This window comes from Acanthopagrus latus, chromosome 2 (assembly GCF_904848185.1).
Source record: "Acanthopagrus latus isolate v.2019 chromosome 2, fAcaLat1.1, whole genome shotgun sequence".
Lineage (NCBI taxonomy): Eukaryota > Metazoa > Chordata > Actinopteri > Spariformes > Sparidae > Acanthopagrus > Acanthopagrus latus.
In genome coordinates this window covers 13234212-13254716 of record NC_051040.1, presented here as the reverse complement: position 1 = coordinate 13254716, position 20505 = coordinate 13234212, and the positions used below count along the sequence as shown (strand labels likewise).

The window sequence follows — 20505 nt, the reverse complement described above, 5'->3', positions numbered from 1 at the left end:
CATGAATGTAACTTCAGTATTTTTTTTAAAAAAAAATGTTATTTTCCATTAAGTTGTTTAATAATAATTAAAAGTCATCTCTAATTCTAATAATAAAAAGGCTGTTAAAACCCTCAGCATACCTATTTATTTGATTATTTGATTGTGTAATGTAACAAACATACCCCTGGCTATTCCGTTTTTTGTCTCATCAATGTTTAATATGCTCTCTTTCTTTTTGTAATAAAGAACTTACAGTGCACACAATACAATGAATATTCTGCACAGTGTGTGCCTCTACATATTCACTAAAGAGAGTGGTACCATTGTCTTGGATGCAATTTCTTCAGGGAGAGTAATTTTAAATGTCTGTATTTTCACTGTTCAAACTTCAAACTTCACTGTTCATAACTGCATTAGTACTACTCATTTGTCAGTAAAACAAGTAATATAGAGTAAATAATTAAATAAGGACATTTCCTTGAAGATGTTTTATATGCTTTCACCACACATTTATGTTACTTTCCTGTCATGCCAAGTCACTTTTATTAATATAGACAAAAAACTTTGCCTCAGAAACACAAAAGCAGAAAACCGCAGGGAGAAATGAGAATAAACAAATACAAAGTCCGATGAATATGTGTACTGGCAAATCATTTTTATTGTTTTGTGGCCCCCTTTGGCACATAGTAACACCAGCACCTTAGAGAATAACAGTTTAAAAAAAGCAAAAGAGCACAGCACTACATTTTTACTTTTTGTATGCATGATTATGACATTTCATTGAAAAGAAACCACAAAAATAATTAATTTACATTTCTTTTGTAAACTTCATGTTAACAGTTTCTGGACTGGTCACATAAAATAAAGCATAAATAAGGCATACTTTTCATTTGAAATGTACAAAAGCAGAGTGTCTGATGACGGTTCAGAGACTGAACACAAGATGATAAACAGCACCATATAGAGCAAAAAATCAAAGTTTTGTAGGTTTTTCTGTTCCTTGTTTTGAAACATTTCTTTAATGGTCAACCTGGTATCAATGGTTGTCAAAAGAATATGGTACACTGAATATCTCATAGACACATTTTGTACTAATGCTGCAAATGGGAAACACAAACAGGTTTCAGAATATAACATCTCCTCTGAATGACCGTTTACTTCAGAGCCCACCTGAACAAAAACACTGTCATACTATCCAGTGAATGAAAGATATATTAAGGAGTAAATGCTAACAGATTGTACAACTGCAGGAATTTCAATGTGTCTTGCTTATACGTCACTATATTCATAATATTTTATCAAAAAATATTTTGATAAAATTGCCTGTTAGGCAAGACTCAAACTGAATGTAAATTATTACTCTTTCGTGCAGTTCGATCAAATTCGATTTCACAGTTCAGACTGAGACATGTCTATAGATTATTTATTCAATTTGTCAATTTTGGAGGAAATGACTTCACTGGCTATGTTCCAATAACATTGCATAAATTCATCCAGGAACAGTGGGTATAGCTAACGGATGGATTGGCAGATGTTGTCATACGTTTGTATACAGGAGAGCTCCATTGGAATTTAGTAGATTAATTAGATTTGAATGATAACATTTTAATTAAAAAATAATCAAATTTCAAGTTTTTAAACTTGAAACATTCTTTTTTATTTCAGTGTTTCAATATAAACAGGAAATATTCAAATGCATTCAATTTCACATTTAACAAGAGGAATTCGATCAGATCAAAATAAAGGAGAATTACATCTTATACTCATTTGGAAACCTAAAAATGGGACTGGTTTAAATATGACATACAAACACAAAATGAAATGTAAGGAATTTAAAGTGGTTTAAAATGGAAGTATCTACCCTTGCAAACTTTCACTCTCTTATTCCAGGCATTGTAAACCGAGAGAACAATAACTGACACTATAGCAAACAGGAACACATAGTTTCACTAGGAAAAGTTAAAAGGTGGTGCCCCTGAATCTAAATTACAACTAACAGCTGTGTTGCACTCTATTATTGACTATTGAGGCTCCTGTTGGTGAGGATTTATTTATTGATCAACGAATTTCAGGTCTGCCAAACATGAATTAAATAGATAATAGTCAATAACCTGAAAACGTTTGTCCAGTTTGAGTCAATTAGAGATATATACACAGCATATGCCATCCTATTAGGAAATCAAGGTACAATTCCACTTTGTGTTTTAGTGTCAAAGTATTTTGAACAGGGGATTTTTCCTTCAACATACAGATGTCCAATCCTTGTACAACCCATCAGCAATTTACAGTCTTCAAAAAAATTCTACTACAGTCAACTATAAACAGTTATATACAATCATCTTTGTACAAACTGAAACTGAATGAGATGAGTTGAAGTTGCCACTACAGACTTTTACAAAGAAGACTCCCATCTAATGAAAGGAGCAAGTACTACCAAACCAACCAAAATGAAATTGAACAGAAGTGCGTGAAGTGAAGGACTACATATTAACCTTCATTATGCTGCCTTGCATGCAACTAAACCCTCTCCTTTCTCAGAACACGTTGGTCTGAGCTCCTCTAATGATTATCCCATGTTATTATCAGATCCAGCACACCAAGACATGTCCTTCCTGACATTCATCTCTATCAGGTTACATTGCTGTTAGTGAGAGAGAACTTGAACCTATAAAAACCTTCATGCGCCACTCTTTGGATCATGCCTTCCAGAGAAGCAAAAAACGAAAACAAAAATTTAGTTTGTTGAAATAGTGACTGTCCGTCATCTCTTGTTGGTGAATGGAGAACAGCGGGAAGTCGACGCTCAAATTTCAGGAAAGAAAACACTCTTTGTTGCAGTTACTACAATCCTACATCTCATCTAAACCATAATCCTCCTCAGGAAAGTCTCCCACAGTCACATTTAGGGGCTTCACAAATCCACCATATTTGTCCTCACATTCAAAGTATTGCTTCCCTTCCACACTGTGGGGACAAAAAGACAGGATCAATTAGAAAATCAAGACTAACATGATCAAAATTACGCATTGCTCAAAAAAAAAAAAAAAAAAAAAAGAAGAAAAAGAAAAGATTTTGATCTTACATTCCATTGTGCTTTCCCAGGGGCTCATCGTACTTCACTCCTACCCAGTAGCCTGGCTTGAAATCCGTGGTACCTGCAATGAATGTTACAAAATCATTTTTACACCAAGTACCTCTGTCTAGAGGATTATGTTTTAACCTGTGTCTGTCCATTGGTTTGTTGGTTTGTCAGCAGGATGACACAAAAACTACTCAACAGATTTTCACGAAACTTCCATGTAGGATTAACTTTTTGTCTGGAGAAGTTTTTCCTCACAGTCTTTAACATTGCGAGCTAGGGAATGTTTCAATAAATCTATTCATTTCTCAAGGAATAATGCATGGATCTTGATGTAATAATTTATGGGGCTGGTATCTACAGTATGTGTGAAAAAAGGGGACTTCTGTGCCTTGTTAGAGGTATGTATTCAACTGAGTGCCATTCCAGCCGCTGGTGTTGTTGTTGTTATGATCCATAATTCTCAGTCTTCATTACTAACAATACCAGGAAAAAACATGTTAAATTTACATTTTTTGAAGATTTATCAATTTTGATCAGATCCTTCCAATTGAGACACACCAGCACAAGAAACACTTCAGCACCCAATCTAGCAGTTACTGTTGGTCTCCTAAAACTCAGTAGCGTTGTCAAAAATATCCAATATTGATAGATACCGATACCTAACATATTTGTAACTGTGAATTTTTGGTGAATCAATGCATCAGCACCAACTGCATTTTTTTGCTCTCCTCTCAGACTGTGAGTTGACACATGCACTGCTGTAGTGCCCATATCACTCCACCTCCTCCAGAAGTAAATTAACTTGAATACTGTTGCCATTAACACAAGACACATGCCTAGTTAGATTATCCTTTAAATAACATCTTAACTCTTATGCCCTCAGTGTTATGTAAAATTTTCTAACATTTTATCAGACATCAAAATTTTGAATTTTGGCCCACAATTCTTCCTGCGTTGTTTGTGTGATTGTGTATTGGGCCACCACAAAGTACAACAAAGCCCACATATTCAGAGAGGAAACCCTGAGTTGCACAGGATTTAAACCAATGTTCTACAGAAAGTGTGCCAGCTAGGTTTTAGCCACTCACCAACATACATGACTGTGCCAAGCTTTGTTGGTTGCCCAGGGACCTGCACTTTACATCTGCTGCCAACAGAAATGGCATCAGCAGCAGCCTTCTGTTCCTCCTGTCGAGCAGCTTGCTCAGCTTTCTTCTTGGCCATTTCTTCCTCGTTGAAGTGGCCAACACGATGTTTCTTCATGAATGATCGGGCTGAATCTGAAGGAGAGAATGCAGCAAAACACAATCTATCAAATGAGGTTAGATAAATCTGTTACAACATGCTTTACCAATTATTGTCTTGATGCAATGATTTATATTTAATGGTCAATTTCCAACTATTAAATTCAGCAAAAATGTTTACTATTGTATTCATTGTGCAAAAATAATGTTATCCAGTAGCCCCATTTTGATCATAAATTCGTACTTCTTTAATACCGAAAGCACAGTAAAAGTTTGAGATAGTTAAACATTGTACAGAAGCTTAAGGATGTCAGACTGTACCTGTCCTCTTTTCATAAGCTTCATGTGAGATTTCAAACTTCTCCACTTTGGAAACATCATCGAACTCGCCCAGCTTCCCTCCACTTCTATCAGTAACCTGAGATTCAGGAAGAGACACAAACACTTAAAAATAAACACTTTACCAGTTTATGAAAGTTCTAAGCAGTCAAAAGCTGCAAATATATTACTACAGTTTGATACAAGCAAGGTTACAGATCCACAGTAATGCAACTGCTTTAAAAACTCTCGCTTGTTAGTGAACTTATGTGCTCAAAAGTACCCCGAAGTGAAAAGGAAAAAAATGTTGTTAAACATTTACCATGGATCTCATTGTCAAACCAGTTCACAACTGTTTTACTGCAAACTTTGGACAGTGAAAAGCGTCTGGGCAAATCTTGATGAAAATTGCCAGAAGTTTTACTTCAGCCAAGGCAAATTTGATTTACCTACAAGATGACAGAATTGGATTTGGAGGCAAAGACAGATCTGAAAACCTGTTGCTAGCTGTAATTTTTACTACAATATGAAAGTGGTCTGTCTAGAACACTGTATGAAAAGTGTTTTCGAACTAGGCAATATACGTGTACATACGTGTATTCTGGAGTCATCATCCACAGCATAGGAACCCAGCAAAGCATCATTGTCGTCCATTTTCTGCAGGAATTTGTCAGTGACACTGAACAATTCCAGGTCCATGGTGGAAGCAGATGTGCCTACAACCATCTCCAACTTTGCCTAATCACAATTTATACAAAAACAGTCTTTAAATCAGTGTATCCCAAATGATGTGTGAGGCAACCCCAGGTGTGCTGTGGGATTTTTTTTACAACCATACATAATTAATGCAATGCAAACATCTAATGAAAAAGTTATTGATTTGCTATAATCACTACTTTGTATGTATTCATTTCAAAATACAGAGGCATACTCTACACTCACAATCCTTTGAAAACCTTCCAGGGAACTGCAGTATCTCAGCAATCACCCAATTATTAGTTGGTGGGAATTATCAATTTAACACAACATTGACAGCCAGTGTGAAGGAAGATAACAAGGCAGAAGACTGATTACTTCAGATGACCTCATTTTAAATCTAATGTGTGCGTTTCAAATAAATTCTCGAATAATGTTGTTCATAAATATTTCATGAGTATTACAATTACGTGTTTAACTGTATTTTGAATTGGTAGATATAAATAAACATGCACTGAGCAATGAGAAAAACACATGTAATGGGGGAAGGAGGAGGACTGGCGCACACTGATAAATGTGCTGCCTTTAATTGTACATTTTATTGTTTGTTTGCACAATTAAAGGCTGCAAATATATCTGTGCACTCCAGTCCTGCTTTCTCTCTGAAAGCTCAAGCTGAGAAGCACTGGATTCAGCTGAATTTTATTGAAAAAAGCACCCTGTGTTTGGATACAAACTATAGGGGCTATTTTGCCTGAATATGAACACAGGTAAGTCTGAAGGCTTCGGTTTTCCTTTTGGTGTGGCTTTGGCGTGAAAGGATTGAAAACTACTGCTATAGGAGGAGGGCAGAACACTAGACAACTATCTCAACATTACATTACTGTGCAGGTTAGGTACGTCAAAACCCAACATTAAATGTGCATATTTTGAGGTGTTTAATGTATGATGTAAGATACGCAGAGTCTCACCTTCAGCTCTGCTATACTGATCCCTCTGTTGAACCTGCGCTGCACCTCAAAGGAAGACAGGGTGCTTGTGAGGCGCACATTCACAGTCGGATTGGTTACTACTTCCATTGTGCCGATGGTATGGACACGGCTGATGGTCAAAGGCTGACAAGAAACAAACAATGAGACACATTAGCCAGTGTATGAAATGGATACACAATCTCTCACTTGCAAACACACACTGTAAACAGATGATTTCCCGTTGTCCCGTTGCAGGGACCTGACTATTTACTGCCGACAGAAAGTAAACTTTAACTTCTGTCAATGCAATTTATATGAAATACTCTATAAAGACCGTCAAACACGAGCCCACTCCCAACTCGTAGATAAGTTTGCTGTTTCCTTGTTACCATTGATGACTTACACAATTACTAGCCTTTAGAATAACGATCATCGTGACGTGGACCATTCCAGTCCTGATCTATCATGTTTACACGCTTTATAAACTGTGTTTTGTATCTAAGTTTCACGTTTACTTTTCGTATTTTAACTAGCGGGTTAGCTACAATAATAGCTATGATAGCTAGCTACAGACATGCTAACTGTTTGGGTGGCTAGCATCACCAGAGTCACGTTGGAAACACTGCGCACCATCGACTAGACGGTAAGTTGTTTCTTAGACGACAGTTACTCACAAAAAGGTGTATTTTCTAGTGGTGTTAGGCTCGAAGTAGACCACTCGACACAATATCCACCTTTCAAAGCAGAACAATCGCAGCGGCTTGACGTTTTGATGGGATGTAGTTGTGCCACTTTACGACATCAATTCCTGCTACGCCCAGCTCTGGAACGTTCTACCCATAGACATATAAAGAGATCTTTATATGTCTATGGTTGTACCGCCCCCAGACAGGAGAAACACCAATCACATCAGGGAGGAAGTGAACTCAACCAATAGCGTTACGATATGAGGGGAAAGAGCCCCTGCAGCTCCGCCTACTTATGAGTGGATTGACACAACCGAAAACCAATCATCACTCAGGAGTGAATGCGAGCGTTGATATTTCCACACAGTGGCGCTGTCCTACAGTTTAAGGTTGAAGACTGAACAAAGTTTCCTTTTGAGGAATATTTTAAGCACAATACATTCAAGCAGTCACTAACCACCCTGTAATGAGGAGACATACTTATGCACTGTATTTTAACTAATATCGATCTCTAGCCATAATTTATCTCTGGCTCAGTAATGTACTGCGGTAAAGTGAGTGCTGTCTGATTTTCGTTGCGCCTGAACTACAGTAACTAGGGTAAGCATGGTCCTAGAGCAAAGTGAAGGTCTTAAAAGATACACCCAATCATTCCCACTGTACGTGTTTGTTGAAATTTCACAATAAAACACTCTGAAGGCAGTCTACTGTGTTTGTTCCTCATGTTTTTTATAGGGCTTTATAGGGGTGGGCTTTTATTTTTTTATTTTTTGTTGGTTGTTATAAATTGTGGTCAGTAACTCCAATCATGCATGAAATCTGGAAAGGTTGTACTTGAGTTTCTTGAATTTTTGACTTTATGGTCAAAACCAAGTCAAAACATTCTGACTTTGACCTTTCACCTAACTTATTCCTTCATATGTTAGTTTTTTATTATCATTCCATCTTTTTCCTGATAGTTTTCTATCTCTGGTATAAATGTAGTTACATTTCACAGCAGCAATGTGGAGAAATCTCACATCAAAATCACCTCCAAAATGAATAAACTCTATTTATATTATTCTGACCATTGCATTAGAAAGAAGATGGAATGATAATCTTTGGTGATCTTTTGACTTGGTTTTGACCATAAAGTCAAAATTCAAGAAATTATATTTCAATATTCCAGACTTTACCACACTCTCGCAAACAGCGGCTCAAATTACTACACTAATAATGCCCAGCAAGGTGTCACAATGTTTGGGTCCAAGTCAAACAAAGGTTCATAATAATTTGGGTTTCCCCACAAACTTCCTAGTGCAATACCTGATATTCACTTGACAAAAATGTATGGAGTGAAATATATTGTATGTTATCCCCCTACAAGAAAAACAAATCTGTTCATTAATCATGTTTACAGTGAACTATAGTACTCCCCCCCACACAGATAACATACTAGAACATGTACGGGCAGAAAAGAGAGGATCAGAGAAAGTGGATAGCTACGATCAAACACCCAGGAAGGGAGAAGCAGAGGTGGGCTGAGACAAGCCCACAGTCCCACAGTGAAGATTTACATTCCTACGGTTGTTGATGGAGATGGAAGTCTGCAAACCTGCCTACCCTCATTCACACCTCATCCGGCAATATTGCACATATAGCTTATCATAAAGTATATGCAATTTTCTGACTGATGCAGTTTCTAGAGTAGGTTAAGGCCTGTACATACAAACATAAGTTTTCTGTTCTTGGTATGTAATTTCTTTTTGTGAACTTGTCCTGAGACCTGCAAACACATTGCCTTTGCATTTGTGCACTTAAGTGGTGTAAATTAATGATCAAGGTTCTTCCCTCCTTTCAACAAGCAGGATGCACACCTGTTGCAAAACTCCCAGCATGGGGTGTGTCACAAATACAAATTAGACCTGCTGTGTTGGTGTAGACTTCAGTGTGTGTATTTGAGCTGGAAGTATTTGCATTGGGAAACCACCACAGACACACCAAATCACATAGGACCTGGCTGAAAAACTGGGATGACAACAAGACTTGCCAGAAAAAAACTGTCATGCAATGGCTTTTTTTATTACATTATATTAAATGTTATTCTTTTTAGGAAAAACTAATCATGTGCTATTTGTTAACCTCGCTTAAGTCACATTCTCCAGAACACAGGCATGTATTTTATAGGAATCTAAACATTAAAAACTGTAGTTCCTGATCACTATGTCTGTTTGACCACATAAAGAATGTCTTCGGTGCGCTATTTAAATATAATGGAAGGATTAAAAGTCAGTCCTGCCACAATTTGGAAAAGATCATTTGCCAGATGCTTACTCGATAAGCAGAAAATGAATCTGCAGCAAGTTAGATAAAAAGGTGGTCATCATTCTTTTGATCATGCAACAAAAAAAATCACCTGTGTTCCTCAGGATTCAATATGAAGAATAATAATAATACAATAAAAGATAAAGAAAAACAAAAATAAACATAGTACAAATATGGGACATATACTATTTAAACCTGTATGTACATGAAAGACAAATACAGTTACAGAATGTAAAAGCAACAGAGGTGAAAGTATCTGCTGCCGTACCACCAAAGTATGGAGCAGTTTCATTCCCCAGGCAGTGAGACACCTCATTTCATCATCAGTCCTCCAATCTCCGAAACACATGCAGCAGGACCTGCCCCGGTGGGTGCCACTCAGCTGTGCTTCTAATCTGGCATCGTGACTACTCACAATAAGGCAGCGAAAACTTCCCCTGCAGCCAAAAAAGCATTTTCCCCACAGGCCACGATTATTAAAGAGATGTCTGTTAACACTGATGACACGACACCAACAACTGCAGATGAGGTCGATTATGACTCATTCTGTGATGCATCTTTGATCCGTGGAGGTTTTATATTTGTAAAAAGTCTAATAAATTGAGAAACGAGTGATCATGAATCTGTGACATGATCACAATGTAAAGTGTATGGGCCCAGTGGGAACTCGAAGGCGGGGCCAGTGGGGGGAACTTTACGGAGCATATTCAATAGGCCGCATAACCAGGAAGTAAACTTTTTGGGCGCATGTACTCAGTAGTTTACATTAAGGCCCTAGGAAGAGTGACAGGCTTTGAAGCCAGTTTTCATAGTGGCCAAATCATATAGTTACATTGCGATGTGATAAACTGGAGCCCAAAAACACTTTTCACCATAAGCTCACACTGAGAAAGAAGCATCTGTAAAACAAGTAAATAAGTCTCTAGTGTGCATGCTCCGGTCAGATCTCGGTATATCAATCGCCAGGAAGTCGAGCCATTTTGGCTTTATACCCACTGAGCAGCTTTTATAGGATCAAACCCGGCTCCGTGTCCGAGGCAATGTCCAGGTTTTAATGTAACGTCCTTGGAAAGACGCCATCTTTGCATCTGGTATCTAGTTCCTCTGTATAAATCTATGAGTGGGACTTAATTGACTCATTAAAAAAAACACACACACATCTACATTGTAACCTGGTATCAGCATGAGTGTAAGGAGATGATGACTGAATTTTGATTATTGGATGAACTGTTCCTTTAATCAAATATAACATATATTACATATGTGTAATGTATATCATATACAATAATATACTCATATACAAAAAGATAACTGGCCAAAATTATGATGTTTGATTGATTTAAATTTTAATAAAGTAAGTAATTAATTCTTATATATTTGTATAACAAACATAAAATATAATCAAAATCATGTTTAGACAAGTTTGGTGAAATTAATTGTGGTACAGGTTTAGATCATTAAAGAAGCTGCTTATTTATGTGTGACTTTCAAGTGTTTGACCATTTCTTTCGCTTTTCATTGTCTGTACATCGTGTGTTTTTCTTTGCTTATTATTTATGAAACTATTACTCTTGCCTGTCATTTCTTGCTCTTTACACATCAACCAATCAGGTAATAAACCTTAACCTGACTGTAGTGAGTAAGGAATAATCGCGGGCATGTGGGTTAGAGGAAAACAGAAACTTTAGAAGGAGACGTTGTGTCACAAAGGGGCGTTACTGCTGCTGGTTTGCAGGCACATTCATGGTTTGGTCGACTGGCGGAGAGTGGGAGAGAGTGCAGCGCTGCAGAGGGAGGGAGAGAGGAGGAGGAGGAACTACTGGAGGAAAAAAAAAAAAAAAAAAGTTAAAGTAAAAATGGCTTCCTTGTCTTTGGAGTCTACAGAACAATCTGAAAACAGCCCTGAGGAGCCAACGGCAACGGAGCCCAAAGACGAGAAAGAGGACCCGGTCCAACTTTCGGAGCAATTACTCCAAAGTTTCCAGAAGTCGGCACTGAGTTTTTCCACTGACCAAGTATCATGTCTGTGCGAGGCCCTCCTGCAGGCGGGCAATGTGGATCGCCTGTGGAGATTTCTATCCACCATACCTCCTTCGTCCGAGCTGCTACGTGGCAACGAGACCCTGCTGAAGGCCCAGGCACTGGTGGCTTTCCATCGGGAAGAATTCAAGGAGCTGTACGCCATCCTGGAGAGCTACGCCTTCCACCCGTCTAACCATGGGTTCCTGCAGGACCTGTACCTGAAAGCCCGCTACAAGGAGGCGGAGAGGTCCCGGGGCCGCAGCCTGGGCGCAGTGGACAAGTACCGGCTCAGGAAGAAGTTCCCCCTGCCCAAGACGATCTGGGACGGAGAGGAGACCGTGTACTGCTTCAAGGAGAAGTCTCGGAACGCCTTGAAGGAGTGCTACAAGAGCAACAGGTACCCGACTCCCGACGAGAAGAAAAACCTGGCCAAAGTGACCGGACTGTCCCTCACACAGGTGAGCAACTGGTTCAAGAACCGCAGGCAGAGGGACAGGACCCCGTCCGGGACCCACAGCAAAAGGCAAGGCAATGCAAACACATGTTTTATATCTCTATCTGTGGAGTGAGTGAAGTGAATGTTTTTACACATGCAACAGCTGTCCTGAACTTTCTTTTGTTTGTTTAACACCGGCTGATTTCTTCTTCTTCTTCTTCCTCTACTTCATGCCTGATCACTCAGAATAGGGACTGATCCGTCAGACCAAACCCTTAATGGTTAAACAAAGACCTACAGGCCTGCACACAGGGGAACATAGGCACAGTTTGTACACGTTCAAACTTCAAAATCAGCCAAACAAACAAAGATTAAATCTTTGCACCACGTAAGAAGGTGGACAGAGGAGCTGACTTTTGACAAGCCACGCAGGTCTGAGACCAGGAGCATGTTGCTTTGTTATGAAATGTGAGATCCAGGCGCCCACAATGGCTCAAGTTTCCTGAAACCCTGCACTGCTGCTCAGGGCCTGCAGGGTGACCGGGGTTAAAGGAAGGTGGGGGTGGTAAATGGAGGGAACAAAAAAAAATCCTCTTTAAGTTGCTTTCAGTCAGAAACCTCAAGAGTTATTATACCAAGAAAAGAGGAGGGGGAGGAGGAGATAAGAGAGAATACAGCAGAGTTATCTTATCAGGCTGGAGGGTTTGTGGCGGTCTGGTCTGGCAGAGTTAATCTGTATGGTTGACTGGGCCGCTGTGTTTTGAGACACACATTAACCAAATATAGGCCAAGAGCTTCTAGGAATCTGGACCAGCTTCCTTTTACACTCACCCACTGCAGACTGTGGTCAGTTTTGTAGCTGAGACGATAAAAATCACTACAAACGCATTGTAAAGGGATAATTATAGTGGAGCCGGGTGTTAATGACTGAAGAATATATTAAACACACAAGACAACCTTAAAATGTATTTCAATGGTATTTAGTATTCCTGGTAAAATAATTAAGTAATTTGAATCTCAGCATGAAGATGTTACTTCTGTAAATCTTTTCACAGGAATTACTCATGTCATCGCCTTCAAATGCAATGCATGTGTCAATTGGTTCAAAAACAACTTTTGATAGATATTGCAAAGTAAGAGATTAATATGTATAAAATGGTTATTAAAATGTTGAACAGCTGGAATGTTTTAGTGAAGGCACCCAGTAGTGTGCATACCTATGCCAAGGCCTTTAATTTAATCAAGCCTCATCCAATATCAAATAAAACATTTATTACATTTTAAATGAAAGCATTGAAAACCACCGTGTCACGCAATGTTAAAGAAAGGGAGGAAACAATTCTGTGAATCCTCCCTTTAAACAAAAGTTACTGGGGTCTTTTTTTCTGGGTTGAGACTTATCCTTCATCTGAGTTTCCTGGAAATCCACACTGTAGTTTTTGTGTAATCCTGCTGACAAACCAACAAATGGACATGGCGAAAACTTTCATGGTGGAGGTAATTAGTCCAGTTTAGTCCACACTAACGAACACCTCGAGTATCATGACATACAGGGTGGAGCTAATCTCCCAGCCATTTGCATAGTTTACCAGTGTTTAACTGATTGCTGGTCCCCTGATTACATTTCGCAGAGGATGTTGTTTTTCTGAGGGTCTCTGGACTGTTTTTGTAAGCCACTATGATTATGTATGATATCTTTAAATGTCCTACAGAGGGCAAGTGTGATTTTTGTGAAAAAAAATCATGTTCACTTATTCACAGAATTATTAGTTAAACAGCTGTTTTTGAGCCTAAACCATTGAATACTAAAATTTCATATCCTCAAACTATTGTAAATGCATTCTGAAAACTTAACACATACTGCATTTCTTTGAGCAAGTAAAAATCACAAAACCAATATGAAACATAAAGCTGATTCCAAAGCTTTCTCATGACATTGATTTTAATCCTCCTGCAAAGTCTATCCATGAAAGTCTGATACATTAAGGTGAATGAAAAAAATTCTCAGTCAAACATTCAAAGACAAAAAAAAACAGTGTTGAACAATCAGATGCCATCATGCAAGATGTCTTCAATCTAATGGAGTTTTGGAGCTATAAACCAGTATGCTGATACTATTTACTGTTAATTTATCAGACGTTTAATTCTATTAGTTAACGACATGCCAAGATAGGTTCAATGTCATAAATTCAAAGTGTTTAAAGGACTATACATTTACAAAGGGAAACAATAGTTGGTGTTTTTACACGTTCAAGCTGAGCACCGATAAAGCCTGGTGTCAAAGCCTGGTGTCCAACCCTGTAAAGCCTCGAACCTTTCCCTTTTATTTGACCTATTTATTTTCCTTCTGTTCCAGTGAGTCCGATGGGAACCACAGCACTGATGACGAGGTGAGCCCCATGGACGACGCCCCTGAAAAACCAGAGGAGGCTCCCGGCTCGGCAGCGTCCATCATCTCCCTGTCTGCCGTCCCCTGTAGCACAGGTGGCCAGCTCATCCTCAACGGGTCCGGCGGCTTCCTCACTGCTCCTCAGTCATTACTTCTTAATGGAAATTCCCTGATCTCCAGTAATGGCACTGGTGTTATAATTAACGGGCTAAGCTTGGGCGATTGCCAGACAGTCACACTGAGTCCTGTTGGGACCAACTCTCCTTTGATACTGAATGGTGCTCAGGTAATAACCAAACCTAGCGTCGGTGTGCAGCAAGCCGTTTCTGTAGTGGAGCGGGAGGTTTCATCCATGGAGGCCAAGAGGAGCAGTCTGCCTGCAGTCGTTCTGAGCACCAACTCCACAACAGTGTCAAACCCTCCATCCATCATCTCTCTTCCTCTGCAAACCAAGACCCACGGCAACAATGCAATGGATTTCATAAGTGTTCCTGATTCAGAGGGCAGCAGCCAGACAGTATCTTCCTCTTCTTCATCTTTATCCCCCTCCTCACCAACTCTGTCCTCTCCTACCAGTCTCCCCTCACTTGTTTTAACACAAAACACCCAGGAGTCCCTCACCCTCCCGGCTTCCATGTCAGCTGCAGGCGTGGTCGTCTCAAATTCTGCGGTGTCTCTCTCCAGTCAGCAAGGGGAGTATGTTGTCTTTGCCAACTCTGGCTCCCAGTTAAACACCTGCAGCTCCGTGGTTTCTTCCACCAACTCCACCCCTCAGGTCTTCTCTCTGCCCCAGGTTGTGCCTTCCATCCAGGGTATACCAGTTTCCCAGTTGGTCCAGCACTCTTCAGGAGCCCAGGTGTCCCAGTGCCCTCAGCTGGTCCCAGTATCCCCACTCACATCGCCGGCTCCTCAGTTCCAAAGCCAGATAGTGAACACAGGCTCCAGGCTGGTGCAGCAGCAGCAGGATGCCTCAACAAGTCTGCCTGAAGGTGCTACAACCATAGTCTCCATCTCACAGCTGAACAATCACCTCTCGCAGCGAACGGCACACCAGCTGGGGGAACAAACCACAAACTCCACATCTGCCAAAATCCAGGTCCCGCAAGTTATATCCATCTCCTCCCCAACACAAGTAGTCCCCGTCCCCCAAACCAAAGGCACCACACCGGCTCAGCTAGTCCCCCTCTCCATGCCTCAGCTGGTCCCCGTCTCCCCCATCCAAACTTCGTCCACCATCTCATTCCCACAAGTAGTACCTGCCAGTCCTTCCCTCTCCATCCCCTCCGCTGGAGTGCCCTTACAGATCCTGACATCAGGTCCTGCAGGGGCAGGCGTCGCACAGGGCCCCCTCAGGATAAACCAGCTGAGGCCCATTCAGAGTGTGGGTCCCCCAACCAGCATGGCCCCTGGTATGCAGCTCCTCAACTCTGGGATCATTCAGCTGCCCTCTGCTCCTCCAGGTACACTTAAGTCGATAGATATTTGCAAATGATTCAAGCAGCAAGTGTTTGTGAATTTTTTACCAGGCAAAATTGTCAAAGAATGAACTGCTCTCAAGCCTCTAAATTGTAAGGATATTTTTATTTGTCATATATAATGATATAAATTGATTATCTCTCAGTGGGTTTCGGAGAAATTCATCTCCAACAGGGATACGTTACATATAATACAATACATACACAAAACAAACCAACCACATCACAGTCAAAGAAAACATCTCTATTCAAATGGCTCTAAGTCAGTCAGAAGGGTCCTGAATCCAGGAAAAGACACCAGACAATTTCTAGTTTGCGTTAAAAGATACATTTAACAAGGCTTCTTACGGTGGGTTAAAAACAACAGCATCAAAGTTTATTTTCCTCTTGAGGTTGGATTATGTGGGCGGTACAGTGCATGTGTCAACTCACTGTCGGAGAGGAGAGTGAAAAATCACAGCTGTTACTGAAGTATTGAAACCATTTAAAACATTCAGTAATGATATTTATCAATAGTACGATACTTTTGCCAACACTAATGCACATCAAAGTTATGGTCCAAGGTATTGTTGTTGGATTTCTTGTTTTATCAGTCTAAAACCTTCATATAATCAATTTATAATGACATTAGACAAAGAAAAGCAGAAAACCCCCACAACTGATAATCTGACTCACAGAGTATTCCGCATTTTTGCTTAAAAATAGTTATAAACAAGTGACAGTGAATCAGTAATCAAAAGAAATACAGATACAGCAAGTCATTTCAAAACACACTGAAGAAACAAAATTAAAAAAAGATTCCGCTGCTTCCATGTATTAATGGTAAAGAGCTGCTTTGGTGCTGATAATGTGTCATTGATCATTCCTGTAGGTAACCTCCTCCTCGGTGGAAGCCCCTACCTGAGTGTCCAGCAGGGCAAGCTGATTCTGACCATCCCGGCAGGCATCCAGCTCACCAGTTTACCCCTTAAACCAGTCCCGGAGGCTTCACCCATCTCCACTAATGGAGTGAGTCCCATTCTCACCACCTCCACTCCTTCTGTTGCCTCCCAGCCTTCAACCACCTCCACCCTGACCCCCGTCGGCCTCACATCGTCTCCATTAAACTTCATCAACTCATCTCCGCCGTACTGTGCTCCAGAGGCTGGGTCACCCGCTGTCCCTTCTCCTCATACGCTGGACCATTCAGTCACCCTGACAACGCCGAATACCCTCACCCCAGAAAGTATGCTTACCCTCAGTCCCATGTACAGTGGAGTGACACCCAGCACCCAGCTGTCCCAACCAGCCTGGAGCCCTGTGCCCCTCTCCACTTCAGCTAGTCTAACTCTGTTTGATGTCCGTGGCAAGGGGGACCTGCCGGTAGACCCCGGTTTGTTGGGCCTACCTGGAGGAGAGTCGCTGCTCTTGGGAAGCCCTTCGCCGGAGCAGGATGTGGAGGTCAACTCGGCACTCGGGAATCCAGCAGAGATGGATGGGGACTCTAAGATTCTTACTCAGCTCCAGTCTGTCCCTGTGGATGACGAGCTGGGCTTGTAGTCTGTTTACGGTGAAACGCAGTAGGTTACAGACTCTGCTGTTTGTTTTTTATTCCACGTTTTTAATCCTCTGAGACCTAAATGTCTTTTACAACATGTACGCTTTCTCATAATGGCCTGATACCATCATGGTCTTCGCTGGCACTTTGGAAACATCTCCTCTGCAGCTCTTTTTCACATGGATGGGCACGGTTATATGGAATGTTTAACTGCTCACTCAATGTCACGATATCGCCTGAGAATTTTGCGTCTCAGAGGCTTTTACGAAAATCCGAACGTGCCTTTCCTGATTTATCAGATCCAGACAGAACACGGATTAGTCTGCTTGGCCCGGTTACAGGTCCTGGTGGTAAAAAAAAGAAGTGTTACATTACGCAAGCCGTAATGGCAGTTTTGTGGACTGCAGACCAGGTTCAGCTGTACTTGGAGGAGGTGTTGTGGTCTTTGCTGGCAGCAGATGTACTTCATTGTGGATCGACCACAGTAACTTTACACCAGACTATCTAGAGAGATCGTCCTGCCTTTCCAGAACTAACAGCTTCAGGATGTTCTCTTTTACTTGTTCACAGCCTCAGTATACTATTCTACCATTACTCCAGGAATTTAGTGAAGATTCTTCACAAACAAAATTGAGATGTGTTTTTTTCCTCAGCCATCATTACATCATAGCTTCAAGGGCTACACAACAGTATTTTATGATGAAGAGTTACTGAAGTCTGGGTGGAAACAAGCAGCCTAACGTTTATTTGTTTCAGTTAAGTTGTTTTAAAGGAAAGATTCAACCAATAGTGGAAATTCAGTCGTTAACTACGCACCCTCATGCTGATGGTAAGTTGGGGTCAAAGTTTTGTAGTCAAGAAAACATTTTTGGGGCTTCATAGCCAAATAGGGTTGCAGCCTTTTCCTAAACAACTGAAGTAGATGGGGACTTCTTTTAAAATAAAAAAAAAAAAAGATAAAATGGTTTCTTACAGCTCAAGTCTACGGAAGTCTAGAGATACCAAACTGAATCGGAAAGACTTTTCGAAGTTGGTGCAGCCACCTCAAAACCAGCCCCCCAGGAAGAGCGCCAGGCTTTGAAACCAGTTCTCTCATTGGCCAACCTGTGTAATTACATCATCACATGACAACTTTTTTGGAGCATCACCAGCCCTGCAAAATGACTTGATTCACTATTAGAATTTGAGCCGTTCAGTCTGCTACATTTTGAAAGGCTAGAAGAGCTGCATAATTAAATTATTTTACTCCCGTTCAAGTTAGCCAGCCTTTCAACCGGAAGTGTCTGGTGCTCAGGCGCTGTGGGCCACACAGCGTTGAAGATCTGGATAATTTTATACCCAGAAAGTTGAGCTTCCAGTGAACAGCTTTTATAGGAATGAATGGGCCTCTGAGGCTGTATCCACATTGTAATTGTTAGATTCATGATTAAAACAGGGGGGGCATGGCAATGCTCAGGGCTTCCGGAGACATGGATTACTGCAGACGAGCTGTACGTACCTGTTTAATTCCCTGACTACTACAGTTGTTTACGAACTGCAATGCTGTTGTTTTGTGAAGTTTCAGAAATGTTTTGTGGACTCCAAAACTAAACCTGACTTCCCATCAGCAAGAGGCTGAGTAGTTAACTGAAATGTTTTTTGGTGAACTTATCCTTTAATTTACTTCATGCAGTTTTCAAGTGAGAACGCTGCCCTTCATTTTTACTAATATAACACAGGAAATAAAAGGGTCTGTACTCTATGCAATGCATGTTTAGTTCTTTATAGGACACTACGTTGCACAATGGCTGAGTTGACAAGCCAGTACACTTGGGAGACGAGAAAAAGACACTAAAACGTTTGCTGTGACCCCACGTAGTGATATTTTTGTCTGTTAAATGCATCCAAAATCTCTGTTTGTTGACATAAGTGCCTTATTTTAAAGCTTACAGGTTTGTTGTTTTTGAAAAATGTTTTGACTTTTTACACGGTTTTACAGATGCTATATACCCAACCAAATGTTGGGATTCATGCTATGGACCTTTTTTTTGAATACCCATAATGTCTGTTTGAGTCCATTGAATCATAATGTGGCAGTTCTGGTTGTAAAGTCACAGCTCTGTCTCCTGTTGTTTTGTATATTTTGCACCTTTCATTCACACAATGTTTACGCTGCGCTGCCATGTTGTTGTGACAGTGGCTGAACTCATTTTCTGTTCTGAAATTACCTTTTCTTTCTCAGTCGGACCTTAATAATCCCCCCAAAACAGCAAAGTTAAAGAGGTAAATCAGAAAATAGGATTTTCTGATGAAATGTTTCTTCTCTTTCTCAATATTATCATCATCATATGAGCTATCCACTGTCCTAGCACAGGTAGCGGTCAGACTTTTGGCCAATTATGGTACACAAAACACACTTCTAGTTACAATAATGAACTTTTTTGTTTGTTTTTTTATAGGTATGTTTGTTGTTTGTCTTTTTTTGTACATTTAATCTATTTAAAGCATGTATCAATCAGTTTCTTGTTTTAACTGAAAGACAAATGAGTCCTTGTGGAAAAAAAAAGGCGGATAGGAAATGACATTCATTTTCACTTGGAAGTCACGGAAAACTGAGTTTGTAAGAAATCTATATTGATTTTCAGGTAGGTCGATTTGAAATACAGGTCGCCTCCATGCTAATAAATTCAAAGGATATTTGCTCCCAGTCGCTTTTGGCTAGATCATTAAATGGCTTGGACAAATCAATTTTACTGACATTTTAATTAGTAAGGGGTAAAGGGAATATGTATGTCCTATATGTAAAATATGGTAGTCTTTGTTTGTTTATATGAGCCATTTCTTACCAAAGTATGTAGACATTGAAGCCTTTGTGGGCTTGCGCACATTTGTAGCTGGGGATATGTTTTACTCTCTCCTACCTGACACATAACGTATATGACTCCAGATGTTACCAAAGATAATGTATTTTGATCGACTTTTTGATAGTTTTGAAAGGGATCATTTGTGTCTGCCATTCAAGGTTCTTCTCACTTTTGTATTCAAATGCATTCTATTTTTTATATTACATGTTATTGTAATAAACTACATTTACAAAAAAAAAATGTTGGGGCCTTTTTTTTGATGAATGTTTTTATGAATTGTGAATTATTGTTGTCACGAAAACCTTGTCACAGGGTTTTGCTTCTGATTTGCCAAGATAATTGTATTCAAATGTGTTTTCCTTCTGCACGGCAAAACCATCACACACTCTGTCTCTGTCTGGGTGAATGCCAGTGCAACAGCGAAGGGCCAAAATGTGTGTGAGTGTGTGCATGCATGTGTTTGCACAAGAGAAGGAGGAACATATTGTGTGTTTTTATAACCCTGATGGGCTCAGGTTAC

At 40.2% G+C, this 20505-nt stretch overlaps 2 protein-coding genes across 3 annotated transcripts; one reads left to right on the top strand and one right to left on the bottom strand.

Annotated features, from left to right (window-relative positions):
• Positions 1–614: 614 nt before the first annotated feature.
• On the bottom strand, positions 615–7174 carry tbcb (tubulin folding cofactor B). 2 transcript variants are annotated; one of them, XM_037119059.1, is made up of 7 exons: positions 6968–7142; positions 6294–6437; positions 5221–5364; positions 4630–4726; positions 4153–4344; positions 3065–3137; positions 615–2946 (listed from the first exon to the last, which is right to left on the bottom strand). In XM_037119059.1, exons 2-7 carry the CDS (start codon positions 6399–6401, stop codon positions 2832–2834), a joined length of 729 nt encoding a protein of 242 aa, XP_036974954.1. In that variant the 5' UTR covers positions 6402–6437; positions 6968–7142; the 3' UTR covers positions 615–2831. The 2 variants fall into 2 exon arrangements, with proteins under 2 accessions (XP_036974954.1, XP_036974964.1); XM_037119069.1 differs by having other exon boundaries at positions 2832–2946; positions 7028–7174.
• A 3554-nt stretch (positions 7175–10728) lies between these two features.
• six5 (SIX homeobox 5) lies at positions 10729–20339 on the top strand. Its single transcript, XM_037123319.1, has 3 exons — positions 10729–11828; positions 14098–15590; positions 16477–20339. Exons 1-3 carry the CDS (start codon positions 11140–11142, stop codon positions 17142–17144), a joined length of 2850 nt encoding a protein of 949 aa, XP_036979214.1. The 5' UTR covers positions 10729–11139; the 3' UTR covers positions 17145–20339.
• Positions 20340–20505: the final 166 nt, after the last annotated feature.

Bases quoted from the DNA above. Each gene is read 5' to 3' on its own strand.
- six5 (XM_037123319.1), top strand. From the start codon at position 11,140: ATGGCTTCCTTGTCTTTGGAGTCTACAGAACAATCTGAAAACAGCCCT. The intron at 11,829-14,097 runs GCAAGGCAATGC...CTTCTGTTCCAG, and splicing joins TCCGGGACCCACAGCAAAAG to TGAGTCCGATGGGAACCACA. The intron at 15,591-16,476 runs GTACACTTAAGT...TCATTCCTGTAG, and splicing joins GCTGCCCTCTGCTCCTCCAG to GTAACCTCCTCCTCGGTGGA.
- tbcb (XM_037119069.1), bottom strand. From the start codon at position 6,401: ATGGAAGTAGTAACCAATCCGACTGTGAATGTGCGCCTCACAAGCACC. The intron at 4,727-5,220 runs GTATGTACACGT...CCTGAATCTCAG, and splicing joins ATGATGACTCCAGAATACAC to GTTACTGATAGAAGTGGAGG. The intron at 2,947-3,064 runs GTAAGATCAAAA...TTGTCCCCACAG, and splicing joins CTGGGAAAGCACAATGGAAT to TGTGGAAGGGAAGCAATACT.